Consider the following 16,842-nt stretch of genomic DNA (forward strand, 5'->3'; position numbering starts at 1 on the left):
TGGGTGTCCACCACTCCCAGTCACAGCACAGAGATACACAGGCGCCTCTACGGACCCAAGGCCAGAGAGTACGACAACAGGCACAATGGAAGCCTAAACAATTTCCAGGTTTATATGTAACAGGTGAAGACACACACATCATACACACTGTAGGATTTGATTTGATTGACAAAACACATTTGATTGATTATTAAATGCTTGATCATTGATGATTATATTTGATCAATTAAACACATTTGATTTGTTATTGATACATACACACAGTTACCTTAGTAACCGTGTCACAGTGACCTGCCAAGACATAATGTCTCTTCCTCTCTGATGATGGATGAATGATTCTGGTAAAACAATCATGCCAAGAACAAACTGTGTCCTTCCTTTCTAATAATGATCACTTACATACAAATAAGTGGAAGCCAAGAACATAAGGTTCACTTACATAATAATTCAAATATTGTCATGGATATAGAACATTTTCTCCCACACTCACAGCTTTTACTTTTGATGCACAGATTTTCTTATAACATCTAAAGTATTTGCTATATTTGGCAATATAAAGACAAAAAGCTGCTCCTAAGTGACTGAGCATCAAGGAAGGAAACATCTCCCCCCGCCCCCCATCACCTCCCTCTCTCCCCCACCCTCCCTCTCCCTCCCCTCTCTGTCTTTCTCTCTCTCACTCCCCTCTCCCCCTTACTCTCTTGGTCTCCCCCCTCTCTCTTCATTCAACATTTAGTCCTGCACAGCTGTTTGATTGTTGCCGATTTCTGTATTTGATCTCTTTAGCTGAATATATTCTGCACTAATGATTCTCTACTGAGGTCTAAACCATCATCATCCTCATCTTCATCCTCCTCCTCAGGCCTCTGTCAGTAAATGAGGATGATTCATTTGTGACGGGATCCAGCAGAACATGTCAAACATCTGAACTCCATCTGTAAATATGTCTGAAGAGCAACAAATCTATTCTCAGACTTTTTGCTGAGTTTGTGGTTTGTGGAGAGAAAAAGCATCAAGAACAAATCTGATGAAAGAAGAGATTTTTACTGCTAAACACTTTGCTGTACATGACATCATCATCAAAACAGCTTCAAGTCGTAAATCAAAGCCCAAAGTGTCCGAATGACTTTAGACTCCAAAGAATTCAAAGGGACTCAGAAATTCTCTTTATTCTTTCTTTCTTGCTCCACACTTTCATTCTTTCCTTTTCACAGGTTTGATGAGAGAGACAGAGACAGAGAGAGAGGGAGACACAGAGAGACAGAGAGGGAGAGAGAGAACACACTTCCAGTATTTAGCCATTTCAGAGTGTATATATATGTTAAGTGTTTGTATGTGTGTGTGATAGAGATAGTGCGTGAGTGAGTTTGTACGAGTGTGAGTGTGTGTGAGAAAGAAAGTGTGTGTGTGTGTGTCCTACAGATCACACAGAGTCACTGATGAACCATGTGACTCCCTGACCCCCCAGAACCCAAACCCAGCATAGAGAGGTTGAGTGAATGTGGTGGTGAAGGTGTGGAGGTGGATCAGTGTGTCAGAGACGCTGTAGAAGGACAGAGTGCCAGCAGGACAGTCCAGATACACTCCTACTCTGTGAGGGAAAGAGGAGGGCACAGGGACACTGAGGGACGTGACTATGTTATTGTGACTGACAAAGTAACCATGACGATCAGAGCAGGTCAGACTCCAGGACTGATTATTTCCTCCAAACTCGCTGTCTGTTCCCTCTCCTTTCCTCCTGATTCCTCTGTAACTCACTGATATATGAACTTCTCCTTCCCACTCCACCTCCCAGTAACAACGACCAGTCAGACCAGTTCTACACAGCAGCTGAGGCCTGAGACCATCAAACCTCTCTGGATGATCAGGATGTGGCTGCTCCTTTTCAAAATCTCTCACATTCCTGTTGTTGTCAGACAGTTTGAGTTTTCTGCTCACTGTGTTTGGGTCCAGTTCCAGTTCACAAACATCTGATGGACAGAAAAAGACACAAACAGCAGCAGTTTATCATCAAACACAGCTGCTGCCTTTATTATTCACTCATTTATTCACTACTGCACTTTGTCCTCTGACTCACTGTCACTTTCTACTGACACACCTTTGATATCTAAATACTCAACTACTGGTTGTTGTTGTTGTTTTTTCTTATCGGTGCCCCTTCACCATTTGTGCTCATCAGCCGACACATGGGAGTCGTCAGCTTGGCTAGCCGCTAGTTTAGCATAAGAAGCCCAGTTGTGAGGGATTTAAGTCATAATTATGATGAACAGCTTCTTGGTATGGCAGCAGGAGAATGAGCGATTCCCCTCTGCTAGGTAGGAGAGCCATGGCCACACTCCTTCCTTCTGCCACATCCTACCTATGTGAGCCTCAATCCAAACCAAATCCAGGTGGAAGCTGGACATTGAAACTGAACTAAGAGTGTCAGTCTGACAGCTGCAACCCCGATTAGAAAAGATCTGCAGCACAAAGCGAGCCCACAGCAGTCACTGAGAAGATGTGGGGATGAAGCTGTCATTAGTGCAAAGACAAGGAAATATTCTTATCTACTAAAGGGGGTGCTGCAGAAAAAGTTTGGGAACCACTGCACTAAAGTATCTCTGCATTATTTGGATCTGGCACAAGATAGATTCCAGAGCTTTGGTCTGAGGAATCAAAGTCACATCAAACTTACATTTCCTCACACCAGCTTTGATCCTCTGCTGTCCACCATGATCCATCCTGCAGGAACACACACACACACACACACACACACACACAGAAGCATGTTATTGATTATTGATTTGGAGACAGAGTTTTTCCCTTCAACCCACAGGGAGTCTGTCCACACCTGAGTGTCCACTCTGTAGTTGTGTCCTTACCTGAGAGTGTCCAGTCTCCAGCCTGGACTCTTCACTCCAGCAGACAGCAGCTTCTCTCCTGTCTCTCCTGGATGGTTGTAGCTCAGGTCCAGCTCTCTCAGACTGGAGGGGTTGGAGCTCAGAGCTGAGGCCAGAGAAGCACAGCCTTCCTGTGTGATCATACAACCTGACAGCCTGAGAGAGAGAGAGAGAGGGGGGGGGGGAGAGAGAGAGAGAGAGAGAGATAGAGAGAGACAGAGAAAGAGAAAGGGGGGGGGAGAGAGGGAGAGCGAATGAGAGAGAGAGAGAGAGAGAGGGGGGGGGGGGGGGGGGGGGGAGCGAGGTAGAGAGGGGGGAAGAGAGGGGGGAGAGAAAAGGGGAGACAGAGAGACAGAAACACAGAGAGAGAGAGAGAGAGAGAGAGAGAGAGAGACAGAAATAGAGAGAGAGAGAGAGAGAGGGGGGGGGGGTGGGAGGGAGAGCGAGTGAGAGAGAGGGGGGAGAGAGATGGAGAGAAAAGGGGAAGAGAGGGGGGAATGAAAAGGGGAGACAGAGAGACAGAAACACAGAGAGAGAGAGAGAGAGAGAGAGAGAGAGAGAGAGAGAGAGAGAGGGGGGGAGAGAGAGAGAGAGAGAGAGAGAGAGAGAGAGAGAGACAGACAGACAGACAGAGAGAGAGAGATTGTGTGAATGGGAGTTTGGTCAATCATGGAGCAGACTGGAGCTCAAATCTCCTCCAGGAAACAGAAAGGTCTCAGTGATGTTTGCATCAGGACTTCTTTAGCAGGAACATTTAAATGGTCACTGACACAAAGAGCAGAGTCCTGACCTGAGAGTCTCCAGCCGACAGTGAGGACTCTCCAGTCCAGCAGACAGCAGCTTCACTCCTGAGTCCTGCAGGTCATTGTTACTCAGGTCCAGGTCTCTCAGACTGGAGGACTGGGAGCAGAGGACTGAGGACAGAGCTTCACAGCTTCTCTCTGACAGATTACAGCCACTCAGCCTGAAAATGAAAAGTTGAACATTTTATTTCTGTTCCCTAAAATGATCCAAATCTTTGTGTGTCTCCACACTTACAGAGTTTTCCTGGAGGCTTTGACCACTGGCAGCAGACTGAGAAGAGCCTCCTCTGAAGCAGAGTATTTCTTCAGGTCAAACACATCCAGACCTTTCTCTGATGACAGTAAGATGAAGACCAGAGCAGACCACTGAGCAGGAGACAGTGTGGCTGTGGAGAGATGTCCTGACCTCAGGTACTCTTGGATCTCCTTCACTAGAGAAAGATCCTTCAGCTCACTCAGACAGTGGAACAGATTGATGCTTCTCTCTGCAGAGACCTTCTGATTGATCTTCTTCTTGATGTACTGGACTGTTTTCTGGTTGGTCTCTGAGCTCCTTCCTGTCTCTATCAGGAGACCCTTTAAGAGAGTCTTATTGGTCTGCAGTGAAAGGCCCAAAAGGAAACGAAGAAACAAGTCCAGGTGTCCATTTGGACTCTGTAAGGCCTCGTCCACAGCACTCTGGTGGAGACTTGTTAGTGACCGAGAGGTTGGGCCGAGCAGGTTGACTCCAGAGTTGATGAATGTCAGATGGACATAAAGAGCAGCCAGAAACTCCTGGACGCTCAGATGGATGAAGCAGAACACCTGGTCCTGGTACAGTCCCCTCTCCTCTTTAAAGACCTGTGTGAACACTCCTGAGTACACTGAGGCTGCTGTGATGTCCATGCCACACTCTGTCAGGTCTGACTCATAGAAGATCAGGTTTCCTTTCTGCAGCTGATCAAAAGCCAGTTTTCCCAGAGACTCCATCATCTTCCTGCTCTCTGTATTCCAGAGTGGATCTGTCTCTGCTCCTCCATCATACTTGATGTTCTTCACTTTGGTCTGAACCACCAGGAAGTGGATGTACATCTCAGTCAGGGTCTTGGGCAGCTCTCCTCTCTCTCTGGTCTTCATCATGTCCTCCAGAACTGTGGCAGTGATCCAGCAGAAGACTGGAATGTGGCACATGATGTGGAGGCTTCGTGAGGTCTTGATGTGGGAGATGATGCTGTTGGCCTGCTCCTCATCTCTGAGTCTCTTCCTGAAGTACTCCTCCTTCTGAGGGTCAGTGAACCCTCTGACCTCTGTCACCATGTCCACGCTCTCAGCAGGGATCTGATTGGCTGCTGCAGGTCTTGTGGTGATCCAGAGGGCAGCAGATGGAAGCAGGTTCCCCCTGATGAGGTTTGTCAGCAGAACATCCACTGAGGTGGACTCTGTAACATCGGTCAGGATCTCACCTTTGTGGAAGTCCAGAGGAAGTCGACACTCATCCAGACCGTCCAGGATGAAGATGACCCGGAAGTCTTCAAAGCTGAAGATTCCTGCTTCTTTGGTTTCAGTGAAGAAGTGATGAAGAAGCTCCACCAAGCTGAACTTTCTCCCTCTCAGCACATTCAGCTCTCTGAAGGTGAATGGAAATGTGAGCTGGATGTTCTGGTGGGCTTTGCCTTCAGCCCAGTCCAGAGTGAACTTCTGTGTTAAGAGGGTTTTCCCGATGCCAGCCACACCCTTTGTCATCAGAGTTCTGATTGGCTGATCTCTTCCAGGTGAGGCTTTAAAGATGTCTTCATATCTGATTGTTGTTTCTGCTCTCTGTGCTTTCCTGGATGCTGCTTCAATGTGTGTGACCTCATGTTCATGGTTGACCCCTCCAGCCCCTCCCTCTGTGATGTAGAGCTCTGTGTAGATCTCATTCAGAGGGGTTTGCTTTCCTGCTTTAGCGACCCCCTCACACACACTCTGGAACTTCTGCTTCAGCTTAGACTTCAGTTTACGTTGGAGTGTTATGGGTGGACCAAAACTTCCTGATGAAGAGACAACAGTCAGAGGAGGGAAACATGGAGAAGAAAAGAGAGAGAGAGTAAAAAAGCATTTAGGAGTAGAAAGCTTTGTGACTAGAGCAGTATAATAGAACACCTTCTAACCTTCTAACCCCTGATGTTCCTGCACCTGTTCTAAGATCTCAGCAGGCCTGCTCACTATCCCAACAACCAAGAGCAGATCTCCTTTTCTTTGGAATCCACTTCCTGCCCCAGTCAAAGAGACAAACTCTCTTGTGATCTTTAAATCCCCACTAAAAACACACTTCTGTTGGTGAGCCTTTGAATGTGACTAAAGTGCTGATAAACAGGAGGTGAACACAGTCTCTTTGTGCAGGAGAGTGATTAGCTGCTCTAAGTGTAAGTGTGAAGCTTTAGTCCTGTTTCCTCTTTCCTTATCATGTTCAAGCTGTTCAATGGTCTTACTGCTGTGCAGAGAGTCAGCCAGCTCCTCCTGCTTCATTCTCCTCAGGAAGTTCACTGTGAGCTTCACCAACGCCTCTCTGTTGCTCCTCTGCTCTGGGTCCTCGCTCGGCCTCTCTAAGCATTGTGGGTAGTCTGCGGTCAGAACCTTCTGGACGCTCTTCAGCTCGTCCTTCACAAACCTGACAATGTTCTCCTCCAGCAGCTGAAAGAGTCAGACGTGAGTTTATAGCAGGGGGACAGAAGATCCTGCTTCCTGATTGGCTGTCAGGTGTGTGTTTACAGTCTATATGTTGACAACACGCAGCTGACCAGCGTTCTAATCCTCCTGCTTGATGAAGATGCAGGTAACCATAGCAACAGTTGTGATGCTTCACACTAGGTTCCCAGTGAACTCTCACTGGTCAAACTAAATGAACCAAGTGCTCTGGTCAAACATCTCTTATCTCTCTATGGAATAGATTCTCCACCCGGTGACATCGTCCATATGGAAGTGGGCGGAGCCTGGACATTTACACACCGTAAATATGGAGTCCAGGTCTGCTGGATGCTGCTGGACACACACACCACTGGAAACCTCTGACTTCTTCAGGTGAACTCTGTGGAGAAATCAGGAAACATGAAGTCTGCAAACACACACAGACACAGGTTGTCATGGTGATGTCTGTCTGTTTGTTTAAGACATCAGGAAACGTTGCTGTCTGCTGGTCCCTCAAAGCAGCTCAGAGCATCACAGGATCGCTCTCTCTCTCTCTCTCTCTGAATGACTTGAGACAAAACTACACTGATGATATCACAGTGATCTGGTTTAACCTCTGACCTTTCTTCAGCAGACTTCTGTCTATCACTGAAGTCAGGAGGATGATCTATGGACCAGTGGCTCTTCATGGACTCACAGCTGGGTACAGGAGAGTCTGCCCTCTGCTGGTGAACTCTATAAACACAGCATTGACAACACAACAGAGGATTGAAGCAGATAAGTTACCATGCTGTGTGTGTGTGTTCGGTGTGTGTGTGTGTGTGTGTGTGTGTGTGTGTGTTTGTGTGTGTGTGTGTGACTCCAGTTAAACTCATCTACACCCTTATGAAGGATTCACTCTTTTATGTTGAAAGGGAAGTAAAAGGAAGTAAAATGCCCTCAGCTAACAGGAGCTAAAGGCTAAATACAGGAAGTTTGTGATTTGATACAGACGACATTACATCGGATATTTTCTGTCTCTCTCCCCCTATGTGTATCCCTGTTTCTCTCTCTTTCTCTGTCTCCCTCTCTCCATCTTCTCTTTCTCCATCCTCTGTTTCTACCTCCCTCCATCTCCCCTTTCTCTCTGTCTGTCTATCTCCCTCCCTCTCCCTCCCCCCCCCTCTCTCTCTCTCTCTCCCCCCTCTGTTTTTCTCCTTTCATCTCCCTCCCTCCCTCCCTCTCCCTCTCTCTCTCTCTCTCTCTCTCTCTCTCGCTGAGTGACTTGAGAAAAAAACGACACTGATGATATCACAGTGATCTGATTTAACCTCTGACCTTTCTTCAGCAGACTTCTGTCCATCACTGAAGTCAGGAGGATGATCTATGGACCAGTCACTCTTCATGGACACACAGCTGGGTACAGGAGAGTCTGCCCTCTGCTGGTGAACTCTATAAACACAGCATTGACAACACAACAGAGGATTGAAGCAGACAAGTTACCATGCTGTGTGAGTGTGTGTGTGTGTGTGTGTGTGTGTGTGTGTGTGTGTGTGTGTGTGTGTGTGTGTGACTCCAGTTAAACTCATCTACACCCTTATGAAGGATTCACTCTTTTATGTTGAAAGGGAAGTAAATGGAAGTATAACGCCCTCAGCTAACAGGAGCTAAAGGCTAAATACAGGAAGTTTGTGTTTTGATACAGAAGACATTACATCAGATATTTTCTGTCTCTCTGTCTCTGTCTCTGTCTCTGCCCTCAGTTTCTCTCTCTCTCTCCCTCCCTCTCTCCCTCCCTCTCCCTCTCTACCTCCCTCTCTCTCTCTCTCTCTCTCTCTGTGTCTCTCTCTGTCTGTCTCTCTGTCTCTCTCTCTCTCTCTCTCTCTCTCTCTCTCTCCCCCTCCCTCCCTCCCTCTCTCTCTGAGTGACTTGAGACAAAACTACACTGATGATATCAGAGTGATCTGATTTAACCTCTGACCTTTCTTTAGCAGGCTTCTGTCCATCACTGAAGTCAGGAGGATGATCTATGGACCAGTGGCTCTTGATGGACACACAGCTGGGTACAGGAGAGTCTGCTCTCTGCTGGTGAACTCTATAAACGCAGCATTGACAACACAACAGAGGATTGAAGCGGACAAGTTACCCTATGTTCCCTCAGCCTATGTTCCCACAGCCCTATGTTCCCTCAGCCCAATGGTCCCACAGCCTTATGTTCCCTCATTTCTAAGATTGTTTTCAAAATTAGGCCATATGTTCCCTCAGCCCTATGTTCCCTCATTTTTAAGATTGTTTTCAAAATTAGGCCCTATGTTCCCTCATTTCTAAGATTTTTGTCAAAATTAGGCCCTATCTTCCCTCAGCCCTATGTTCTCTAACCCTAACTCTAACCCTAACCCTAACCCTTAGAAATGAGGGAACATAGGGCCTAATTTTGAAAACAATCTTAGAAATGAGGGAACATAGGGCTGAGGGAACATAGGGCCTAATTTTGAAAAAAATCTTAGAAATGAGGGAACATAGGGCTGTGGGACCATTGGGCTGAGGGAACATAAGGCTGACCCCCAAGTTACCATGCTGTGTGTGTGTGTGTGTGTGTGTGTGTGTGTGTGTGTGTGTGTGTGTGTGTGTGTGTGTGTGTGTGTGTGTGTGTGTCTTTAAATGTGTTCAGTGGTTTGTTGGTCCATTTCTGTTCAGTGTGTCACTTCAGATAAACTCATCTACACCCTTATGAAGGATTCACTCTTTTATGTTGAAAGGGAAGTGAAAGGAAGTAAAACGCCCTCAGCTAACAGGAGCTAAAGGCTAAATACAGGAAGTTTGTGTTTTGATACAGACACATCAGATATTTTCTGTCTCTCTCTCTGTGCTCCCCCCCCTCTTACTTTTTGTGTGAGGCTCCAAGTTCATGACTGAAGTCTGGAGGTCTTTCGCGCTTGTTGTTCAGGTTGTTATCTTCATCACCATAATCACTCATCTTCGCCACACTACAGAAAGGGAAACACACATACACACACACGCACAATAACGATTACGCTTTATTTGTATATCAGCTTTAATACAGAGACACAACAATGTGCAGGAGTGTATAAAGTAGGATTTGGTCCGGCCCTCCCTCTTTCTCCCTCTCGCTCTGTCTTTCTCTCTCTCTCCCTCCAGTGTATAAAGCAGGGGTGGGGAATCTCCGAGACCGTTTGGTCCGGCCCGCGAGTGGATCCGGCGATCAGGCCCGCCCGGCCGCAATTCGGGCCCCCCAACAAAGGTTTTGTCCGCGACCGGCAGATCGCTCCGCAAATTTCAAAGCGCGCCCGAAATTAAGCAACATGGCAACATCAAAATGGTCCGCGACAAAGGTCCCCCCCCCCTGGTATAAAGACAACAAATACAGAACCTCTACAATACACATGAAACCAGAGGGAGCATTAAAGCACACACACACACACACACACACACACACACACACACACACACAAACACACACACTCCTATATATACGTATGAAAAACAAAGTATGATCCTTATAATCATCGAATCAAACTCAAACTCACGCTGCGTCACGTCTTCCTTGGCTGTGATCCTCATGTGAACCAAAGTTTCACTTTCTGTTTTGACAGTACATCCGTGTGCGTGTGTGAGAGAGAGAGAGGCGCTTAGCACCATCTAGTGGAGAGGTTGTACTGTTGCACTTCATTTCAACCAGTAAAAGAGATAAATAATAATAGAAATAAAGTCCTGATGTACAGGGAGAGGTCTCTGTGGCCTTATTTGGTCTCGTAATTCAATGTGTGTGTGTCCTTGTGCCTGTGTGTGTGAGTTTTTGTGTGTGTATCTTTGTGTGTGTGTGTGTGCCTGTGGGTGTTGGAGTGTGTGCGTGCGTGTCTGTGTGTGTGTTAGTCGCTTAGCTGTATCTAGTGGAAAGAATTCACATGTGTGTTTTTTTTCTGTTGAACCTGATTTATAAGTAATAATCAATGATTGAAAAAAGTCCTAATGCGCATGTGTGTGTGTGTGTGTGTGTGTGTCAGTCCAGTCCAGTCCAGTCTCATACTCTTCGTGAAGCGATGGCGTCCAGAGTGTTAAAGGTTGTCATGTGCTCTTCTCTAACTTGAACTCCTCTGTTCTAAGGTGCTAAGATGTTTTTGTGAGGGTTTTTGCTGGCGACATGGATATGGAGACATTCCAGGTCCTGTTGGTCTGTTCCATTCAGTAATACAGCGCACATGCAGCACATACAACAAGATCTTCCCTCAAAGGTTCATTTGGTGTGAAGGTCCTGCTCCTGCTTCTCCTGGCTGCTGCAGCTGCTGATGGTCGGTCTGTCTGTCCACCTGGGGAAATGTCCTGGTCCGTCTGTCCAGAGGGACTTTGACATCACACAGGTAAAGGGAAATGATGCTTCTGTTCATCTGTGAGGTGCAGAGGTAAACGGAGGAGGAGTTTCTTTGATGCTGTACTTTTCTGCTACTTCCTTGAAAATGTTCCAGTTTGGGAGAAATTCCACTTTTTATCAGTCAGGTTGGAAAAGCAAATGTTGTTATTGACTGGGTGGATTAATCAATGATTTCCAGAGGCTCACCTATAACTTGTGATTTCCGTCTCTAGTACACAGGAACCTGGTATGAAATTCAGAAACTTCCTGCTGTATTTGAAAAAGGAAAGTGTGTTCAGGCCACGTACACGCTTCTCTCCGACGGGGCCATCAAAGTTTGCAACGCAGTGCTGTAAGATTCTTTGTGTCCCTCTCTCTTCTGCTTCTCTCTCTTCCTTCATCCAAATGTTACCTTGTCATGTTTCTCTTTTGGGGGCTGGAATAGTGCTGCAAGCTGCTGGGTCTGAGTCAGAGTGACAAGTTGTGGCCCGGTCATTTAGCTGCTTGTACCTTGATCTCTGCATGTTTGGATGAACTCCAGTGACCTGCAGATTTCATCTTCTGTTCTTCTCTCTGTGCAGGTCTAATGGTTGATACATATAAATACACAGGTGTCTGTGGTGGTCTTTAAAAAAAGAAAGAATTTATACGTATATTCGTAGTATTGTTTGATTTAACTTGGTGTGAGTAGGACTCTAAATGTAATGTAAATAATGTGCTTTTATTGTGAAGTAACCCGGCGGAAGTGCTATACCTGTTCTCACTAGCTTAGCAGTAGTTTTGTGTTTGTCGTCTTTCCGGGTGAAGTTTGTTCCAGTCAAGCGTCATGTTGTTGGAGTTTGCCACGTTCGTTTCGTGTTTGCTGTTTGTTTCTTCTGCGCAGAGAAACGACAGTCCGATTATTGGTAAAAGAAAAAGTTCATTATTTAATTTTGAAGGCACAAACACGCGGCTCAAGCTAACGCAAAGTGTTAAGATCCCCACTTAGCTATCATGGCAGCTGCCCCTCCAACTCACTGAAACATGTGGAGGTTATCTTTGTTTCTCTCTTCTAAGGTGTTCTGGCTCAGGAAATGAACCCTCGGCTGAGTCTGAGTTCGTACATCGCTGCTTCTTATGTCAAGTTTGTGGAGTCAGCGGGGGCCAGAGTTGTTCCTGTCCTGTGAGAATGTTTTCACGTTCATCTCGTCACGTCTTTGTCCAATAACTCTTCACTGTTAGTTTAGTTTGACTGCTAAACATATTCTTCTGTTCTGCAGGATCAACCAGACAGCGGAGGAGTACAAGTCAGTCTTCAGCTCCATTAATGGGTAAACTTATTTCCCTCCAAATTTGTTGTTGTTGTTGTTGTTGTGTGCTAGTTATTGGACTATGAGTCACATTAAGGTGTGTAAGATCAGACCATAACAAACAGAAATGGACAGAATCCATGTTTGGACACAATTGCAGGAATTACTGGCTGTGGTCCTACTTGGAACTCCTTCAAATGATTCTCAAGTCTTTCAGGTCCAAACTTGGTCACTGATCCTTCTGTAAGTTGTGTCATTGTGAGGATGTTTGTGCTTCTCTTCAGGTGTGTATTTCCCTGAATGGACCCTTATGGATCCATGTTGTCCTTTCTTCTGTAGCACAAAGATAGAAGCTAAAGGTTTCTGTTGGGAGTGTTGTGACCTGAAGCTCTTGTCTTGTGACCTGAAGTTCTTTTATCTACCTTTGTTGAACACACTTATTGTAAGTCGCTTTGGATAACAGCGTCTGCTAAATGACCGTAATGTAATGAGTAAGTGTGTGTGCTGATTGTTTGTGTGACAGGATCCTTTACCCAGGTGGGTCGCTCAGCATCATCTCGTCTGCTTATGCCAAGGCTGCCAGAATCTTCTATGAACTTGCTATTGAGGTACTTGTGGGACTGTAATCATCAGAATCTGCTGTTTTAATGTTGGGTTGAGTTTCATACTGAACCAGCCTGCGTGTGTGTGTGTGTGTGTGTGTGTGTGTGTGTGTGTGTGTGTGTGTGTGTGTGTGTGTGTGTGTGTGTGTGTGTGTGTGTGTGTGTGTGACCTCTCAGGCCAACCAGAGAGGCGACTACTTCCCAGTGTGGGGAACCTGTCTTGGATTTGAACAGCTGGCCTACCTCACCAGTGGGACGGTGGTTCTGTCTTCAACCAACACCAGCGGCGTGGCGCTCCCTCTGATCTTCACTAATGGTTTGTTCCGTTCCATTAGAGTGACTTTATTCTTATTGATCCTCTTTGATGATTGGATAATGCAAACAGGTGAACTTACATGAACCTGATGCCATCAGATCTTCATGGAGACGTGAAGCCATAGTTGGAGCGTTGGGCCTTGAGCTTACTCTGATGTTTCTCTTCCAGAAACCAAAGCCAGCAGGATGTTTCAAGGTTTCCCTGCTGAACTTCTGGAAGCTCTGGCATCTGAGCCGCTGACAGCAAACGTCCACAAGTGGAGTCTGGGAATAGAGGTCAAGCATTCAGATGAACTTTACCACAGTGTTTATCAGTCTGAAGTGCTGTGTGCCGTCCAACAAACCTCCAATCTGACTGTTTCAGACTTTCAACACAGACCAGGAACTGAAGAAGTTTTACAAAGTTCTTTCCACAAGCACAGATGGAGAAACAGAGTTTGTTTCTACACTGGAAGGTACGACTCACTGTCACTCAAAGCCAAATATCCATGAGCACCAACTGGATCAGTAATGCTTCCTGTCTCCTCCCCTCTCTGCAGCCTACCATTATCCCATTTATGCAACGCAGTGGCACCCGGAGAAAAATGCATTTGAGTGGACCAGGACCTTCATTCCACACACTCCGTCTGCCGTAAAGACCTCCTCCTACATGGCCCACTTCTTTGTCAGTGAAGGTTTGTGCCTTTCAGTTGTTTGTTCTCTGCCTTCTCTCCACTTTGTTGGAGGATAATGTAACAGAGTGGAGAGAAGGAGTGTTGAAGTGCAGGTCAGGAGGAAGAGGATTCATAAAACGGAGATTATCAGTCAAAGTGTGGCTAGTTGTGGAATAATGCATCGCAACATTTTTGTTGCATTTCTTTGTTTTTAAGAGAAGATGATTGAAGAAAATAATAATGATATAACTTTGATATTTATTTTGTGAAAAATAATTGCTATATTGCGTAATAAATATAATCGATAATCGATAATATATAATCGACTAATCGGAAAAAATAATCTGTAGATTAATCGTTGAAAAGTAATCGTAGGTGCCGAATAGAAATGATCAGAAAGTTTGGTCTTTGTGTCATTTCTTGTTTTTGTTGTGGTTTCTGTGCTTACAGCCAGAAAGAGCCTTCACAGATTTGACAGTGAGGAAGACGAGGAGAAGGCACTGATCTACAACTACAATCCTGTCTACACCGGGAAGAACAACCACCGCAGCGCCTTTGAGCAAATCTATCTCTTCTGAAGACGAGACGGTGTCGCTGAACTCTAAGCTCCGGTCGGCAGGTGGGACTTTTCTTCTTAAACGTTTGTCACTCAGACGCCGGAGGTGGGGCGGCGTTTGGATCTTAGGGGTTTGAGATTCTTCACATTGGAGACCAAGTTTAGATCTCAGTGTTGTGTTTAGCAAACCTGCAGCCATGATTACAAAGCAATCAAACGCCAAACAGGAAATCAACAAAACCTGACCGGCGCTAAAAATCTGTCTGGTGTTTCTGTTCCATTTGAGAAGAATGGTGTCTCTGGCCTCAGTAAGAGGATAACCTACACCTTCACTTAGTGACTGTTGCCGTGGGCGATTCTAAAGTCTGCTCTCATCTCAGTTCAAGCGGTCGCAACCAGAGCGCAGAAAGAAAACAAACAAAGTCAGGTGTGAGTTCCAAAATGCTTTTATGCACAAATAACACTCAGATAATTCTTCTTCTTCTGAATCAAATGATATTGGAGTAACATTTACACATCAAGCTGACCAGACTGCGCTCGCAATCACAACACTACTGGAAATGTAATAATGCGATCCAGTAAGAAACATTCAAGATGTCAAAACTTCTGGTAACATGCACCGAAACAGAACGGAGATGAGCGTCCAAAGAAAACGTATGAAAACAAATGAAATGACAACTTAGACTCGTGCCTTAAATGTAACAGTTTGTATGAAATGTACGACACTTTTGTTGCAAACCAACTCCATATTACCTCTTATTTACAAATAAATAACTTCAGCAGGAAACACTAAACGCTTCTTTCTTCCTCCCCTGATCTCTGCTTGGCGCTGAGAGTGGCTCCTGTGCTCTGCAGACACACTCACCATTCATGGACATCTTATAATGGACATTGATGCATGCAAATACTGTACATGTTCACTCGTTGGTTCGTAGCCCAGAGGACTCCTTCATCCCAACGCTCAACTTCAGAATCAAGTGTCAGTCCACGAAGTTAACCGTTTGGTGTTTACTGGCTACTTGAGCCACTGTCACTGGCGCTTGGACTCTTTTTCAGGGGGCTCCTCGGTTCTCAATCGAGGGTATTTCAGGTCACAATTCTGCTCTCACGTAACACAAATGCTAAATGTTCAATTTTGGTGTTTTGAGCTCTCGTGTCAATTTGTATGTAAATCAAGCCTTTCCTCAGAAAGTTAGAGACATTTCTTGCAGCCACGATCCTTTCAACCGTGACCGAGTCCAGCTGTCAACACGAGGCCCCTCCCCCTACAACACGGACCTTAACTCCACTGGTTCACTGCCAGACGCTGCCGGTGTTCTATGCAGATAAGCAAAATCGTTTGTGGGCGTCCTGAAGCCGAAGAGACTCTGTTTGGGTTTACATCACACTGTGTGTCACTAACTGTCATGTGATGGCCTTCAGCGCCTTATCTGGGTCCATAGATAGGGGGGGTGGGGGAAGGGAGATCCGGTGTGAAGCTGCACTCTGGCTACAGGACGTGGTGCGCTTGTTTTCCTCGCCTGTGTGTCTGGGCAACCTCACAAATACGCCGCGATGTTGTTCATGAGCGCAGCAGGAGGTTTGTCTTTCAAAATAAGGCACAGTGACTAAAATAAGTCCTCCAGGGTTATTTGACAAAAGCGGCGTAAAGTAACAGATCACGAGAAAAAGCATAAGAAATGGGAGACGGCGTTCCATCTCTCACAAACCCGCTGGAACGTTTAGTCAGCGTCACAGAAATATATAAAATGCAGCTACGAGATGATACCAACAAACAAAAACATCAGTAAGAGCCAGGCTGAATGCTTTGTGTGCTATTATATATACTGTAAAGAACAACACACACAACCACAGTCCAACATGGAGAGTTCTTCACAACTTTTAAAAATGGTAACATTAGCTGTTACATCGCTCCAGAATGCCCCGGCTTCCCAGCGTCGTCCACCAGGCCTCTGTTTTTTCATTAATATACAATTTCACAAGTGTGTGTGCTATAAAGTTTTCCTTCTTGCAGTTTTTCTGAAAGTTTTGTGTGGGAGCCGACACTTTCCTTCTCCGCTACGTTTGGAGGAGCCGGTCCGTGAAAAGAAGACGGCTTCCTCGTAAATCCGTCCCGCTTCGACATTTTCCCCCCAAATGTATTTCAGGTCGTTGGTCTCGCTTGTCTCTCCAGAGGGAGGTATGGATTTGGACAGGAGGGAGTAGAGTTGTCGGGGCGAAGGGGGAAAAGGAGGCGTGGATTTTTCCTCTGCTGGAAAGGCAGTCCAGGGTTTGGCATGCGGGGAGTCGAACCGAAACGATGCAGGGGGGGTGGGGGGGGGGGGGGGGACAGCTGGAGGCCACTTGTGCTTGGACGGGCGGGGGGAGGGGGTTCAAAGTGGATGTGGGCTGAGTTGATCAGTGGGCGGATGTGGGACTGCAGGCCGCCTGGTTAACCCTCGTCTTCGCTCTCCTCCTCCAGCGTCTCCTCAAACACCCGGTCTGGTAGCCTGAAGCACTCCTCAAAGAAGTTCACCAGGGATTGGCTGAGGTGCTGCCTGGTCGCCTCGCTGTGGATGAAGTGGCCTTCGTCCGGGTAGATCTGCAACACCAACAAGTGAGTTTCAATCAGCTGTCAGCCCTAACCTGTACACCAAGACTTCATTAGAGGACACAGGACGGCCTGGACTCTGCAGGCTGGTCTACTCCACTCTAGACAGTGACATGTGGCTGTCTGGTCTTAAATGGCAGCTGTGTATCTTGTCTCACCTC

General features: G+C 46.3%; 4 protein-coding genes across 15 annotated transcripts in view; 1 reads left to right on the forward strand and 3 right to left on the reverse strand.

The window, feature by feature from the left end:
• Nucleotides 1–9,924, reverse strand: part of LOC143016221 (uncharacterized) — a 93,790-nt gene extending 83,866 nt beyond the window's left edge. For 5 of the 8 annotated variants that reach the window (XM_076170450.1, XM_076170447.1, XM_076170453.1 and 2 more), the window contains exons 1-5: nucleotides 9,856–9,924; nucleotides 9,193–9,294; nucleotides 8,289–8,402; nucleotides 7,646–7,759; nucleotides 6,950–7,063 (exon numbers count right to left, since the gene is read on the reverse strand). In XM_076170450.1, the coding sequence (XP_076026565.1) occupies nucleotides 6,950–7,063; nucleotides 7,646–7,759; nucleotides 8,289–8,402; nucleotides 9,193–9,284 (434 nt within the window). In that variant the 5' untranslated portion in view covers nucleotides 9,285–9,294; nucleotides 9,856–9,924. The remainder of the gene's footprint in view (nucleotides 1–6,949; nucleotides 7,064–7,645; nucleotides 7,760–8,288; nucleotides 8,403–9,192; nucleotides 9,295–9,855) is intronic. The other 3 variants (XM_076170449.1, XM_076170456.1, XM_076170455.1) reach the window with 3 other exon arrangements.
• LOC143016227 (neoverrucotoxin subunit alpha-like) lies at nucleotides 794–3,172 on the reverse strand (the record flags this gene model as incomplete). Its single annotated transcript, XM_076170475.1, has 3 exons — nucleotides 794–1,970; nucleotides 2,675–2,721; nucleotides 2,862–3,172. Coding segments are annotated over 3 exons (912 nt in total), but the record flags the coding sequence as incomplete, so codon positions are not given.
• A 588-nt stretch (nucleotides 9,925–10,512) lies between the features above and the next one.
• ggh (gamma-glutamyl hydrolase (conjugase, folylpolygammaglutamyl hydrolase)) lies at nucleotides 10,513–16,686 on the forward strand. Of its 5 annotated transcripts, none has more exons than XM_076170469.1 (10): nucleotides 10,513–11,028; nucleotides 11,733–11,838; nucleotides 11,936–11,986; nucleotides 12,489–12,573; nucleotides 12,745–12,883; nucleotides 13,052–13,158; nucleotides 13,247–13,337; nucleotides 13,422–13,556; nucleotides 13,986–14,154; nucleotides 16,553–16,686. In XM_076170469.1, exons 1-9 carry the CDS (start codon nucleotides 10,926–10,928, stop codon nucleotides 14,111–14,113), a joined length of 945 nt encoding a protein of 314 aa, XP_076026584.1. In that variant the 5' UTR covers nucleotides 10,513–10,925; the 3' UTR covers nucleotides 14,114–14,154; nucleotides 16,553–16,686. The 5 variants fall into 5 exon arrangements, with proteins under 5 accessions (XP_076026584.1, XP_076026585.1, XP_076026586.1 ...); XM_076170470.1 differs by lacking the exon at nucleotides 16,553–16,686 and adding an exon at nucleotides 16,106–16,224; XM_076170472.1 differs by lacking the exon at nucleotides 10,513–11,028 and adding an exon at nucleotides 11,437–11,581.
• Nucleotides 15,155–16,842, reverse strand: part of LOC143016224 (A-type potassium channel modulatory protein DPP6-like) — a 52,373-nt gene continuing 50,685 nt past the window's right edge. Inside the window, exon 26 of the mRNA XM_076170468.1 lies at nucleotides 15,155–16,672. Within this exon, the coding sequence (XP_076026583.1) occupies nucleotides 16,523–16,672 (150 nt within the window). The 3' untranslated portion in view covers nucleotides 15,155–16,522. The remainder of the gene's footprint in view (nucleotides 16,673–16,842) is intronic.

The sequence above is a fragment of the Genypterus blacodes genome, unplaced genomic scaffold, assembly GCF_046128005.1.
Source record: "Genypterus blacodes isolate CSIRO-AG114 ecotype Tasmania unplaced genomic scaffold, CSIRO-AGI_Gbla_v1 ptg000218l_1, whole genome shotgun sequence".
NCBI lineage: Eukaryota > Metazoa > Chordata > Actinopteri > Ophidiiformes > Ophidiidae > Genypterus > Genypterus blacodes.

What these genes read in the sequence shown, in the direction of transcription:
- ggh (XM_076170469.1), top strand. Translation starts at nt 10,926, where the DNA reads ATGAAATTCAGAAACTTCCTGCTGTATTTGAAAAAGGAAAGTGTGTTC. An exon ending in CCCTCTGATCTTCACTAATG is followed by an intron (nt 12,884 to 13,051) that starts GTTTGTTCCGTT and finishes TTTCTCTTCCAG; the next exon opens with AAACCAAAGCCAGCAGGATG. An exon ending in GTTTGTTTCTACACTGGAAG is followed by an intron (nt 13,338 to 13,421) that starts GTACGACTCACT and finishes CCCTCTCTGCAG; the next exon opens with CCTACCATTATCCCATTTAT.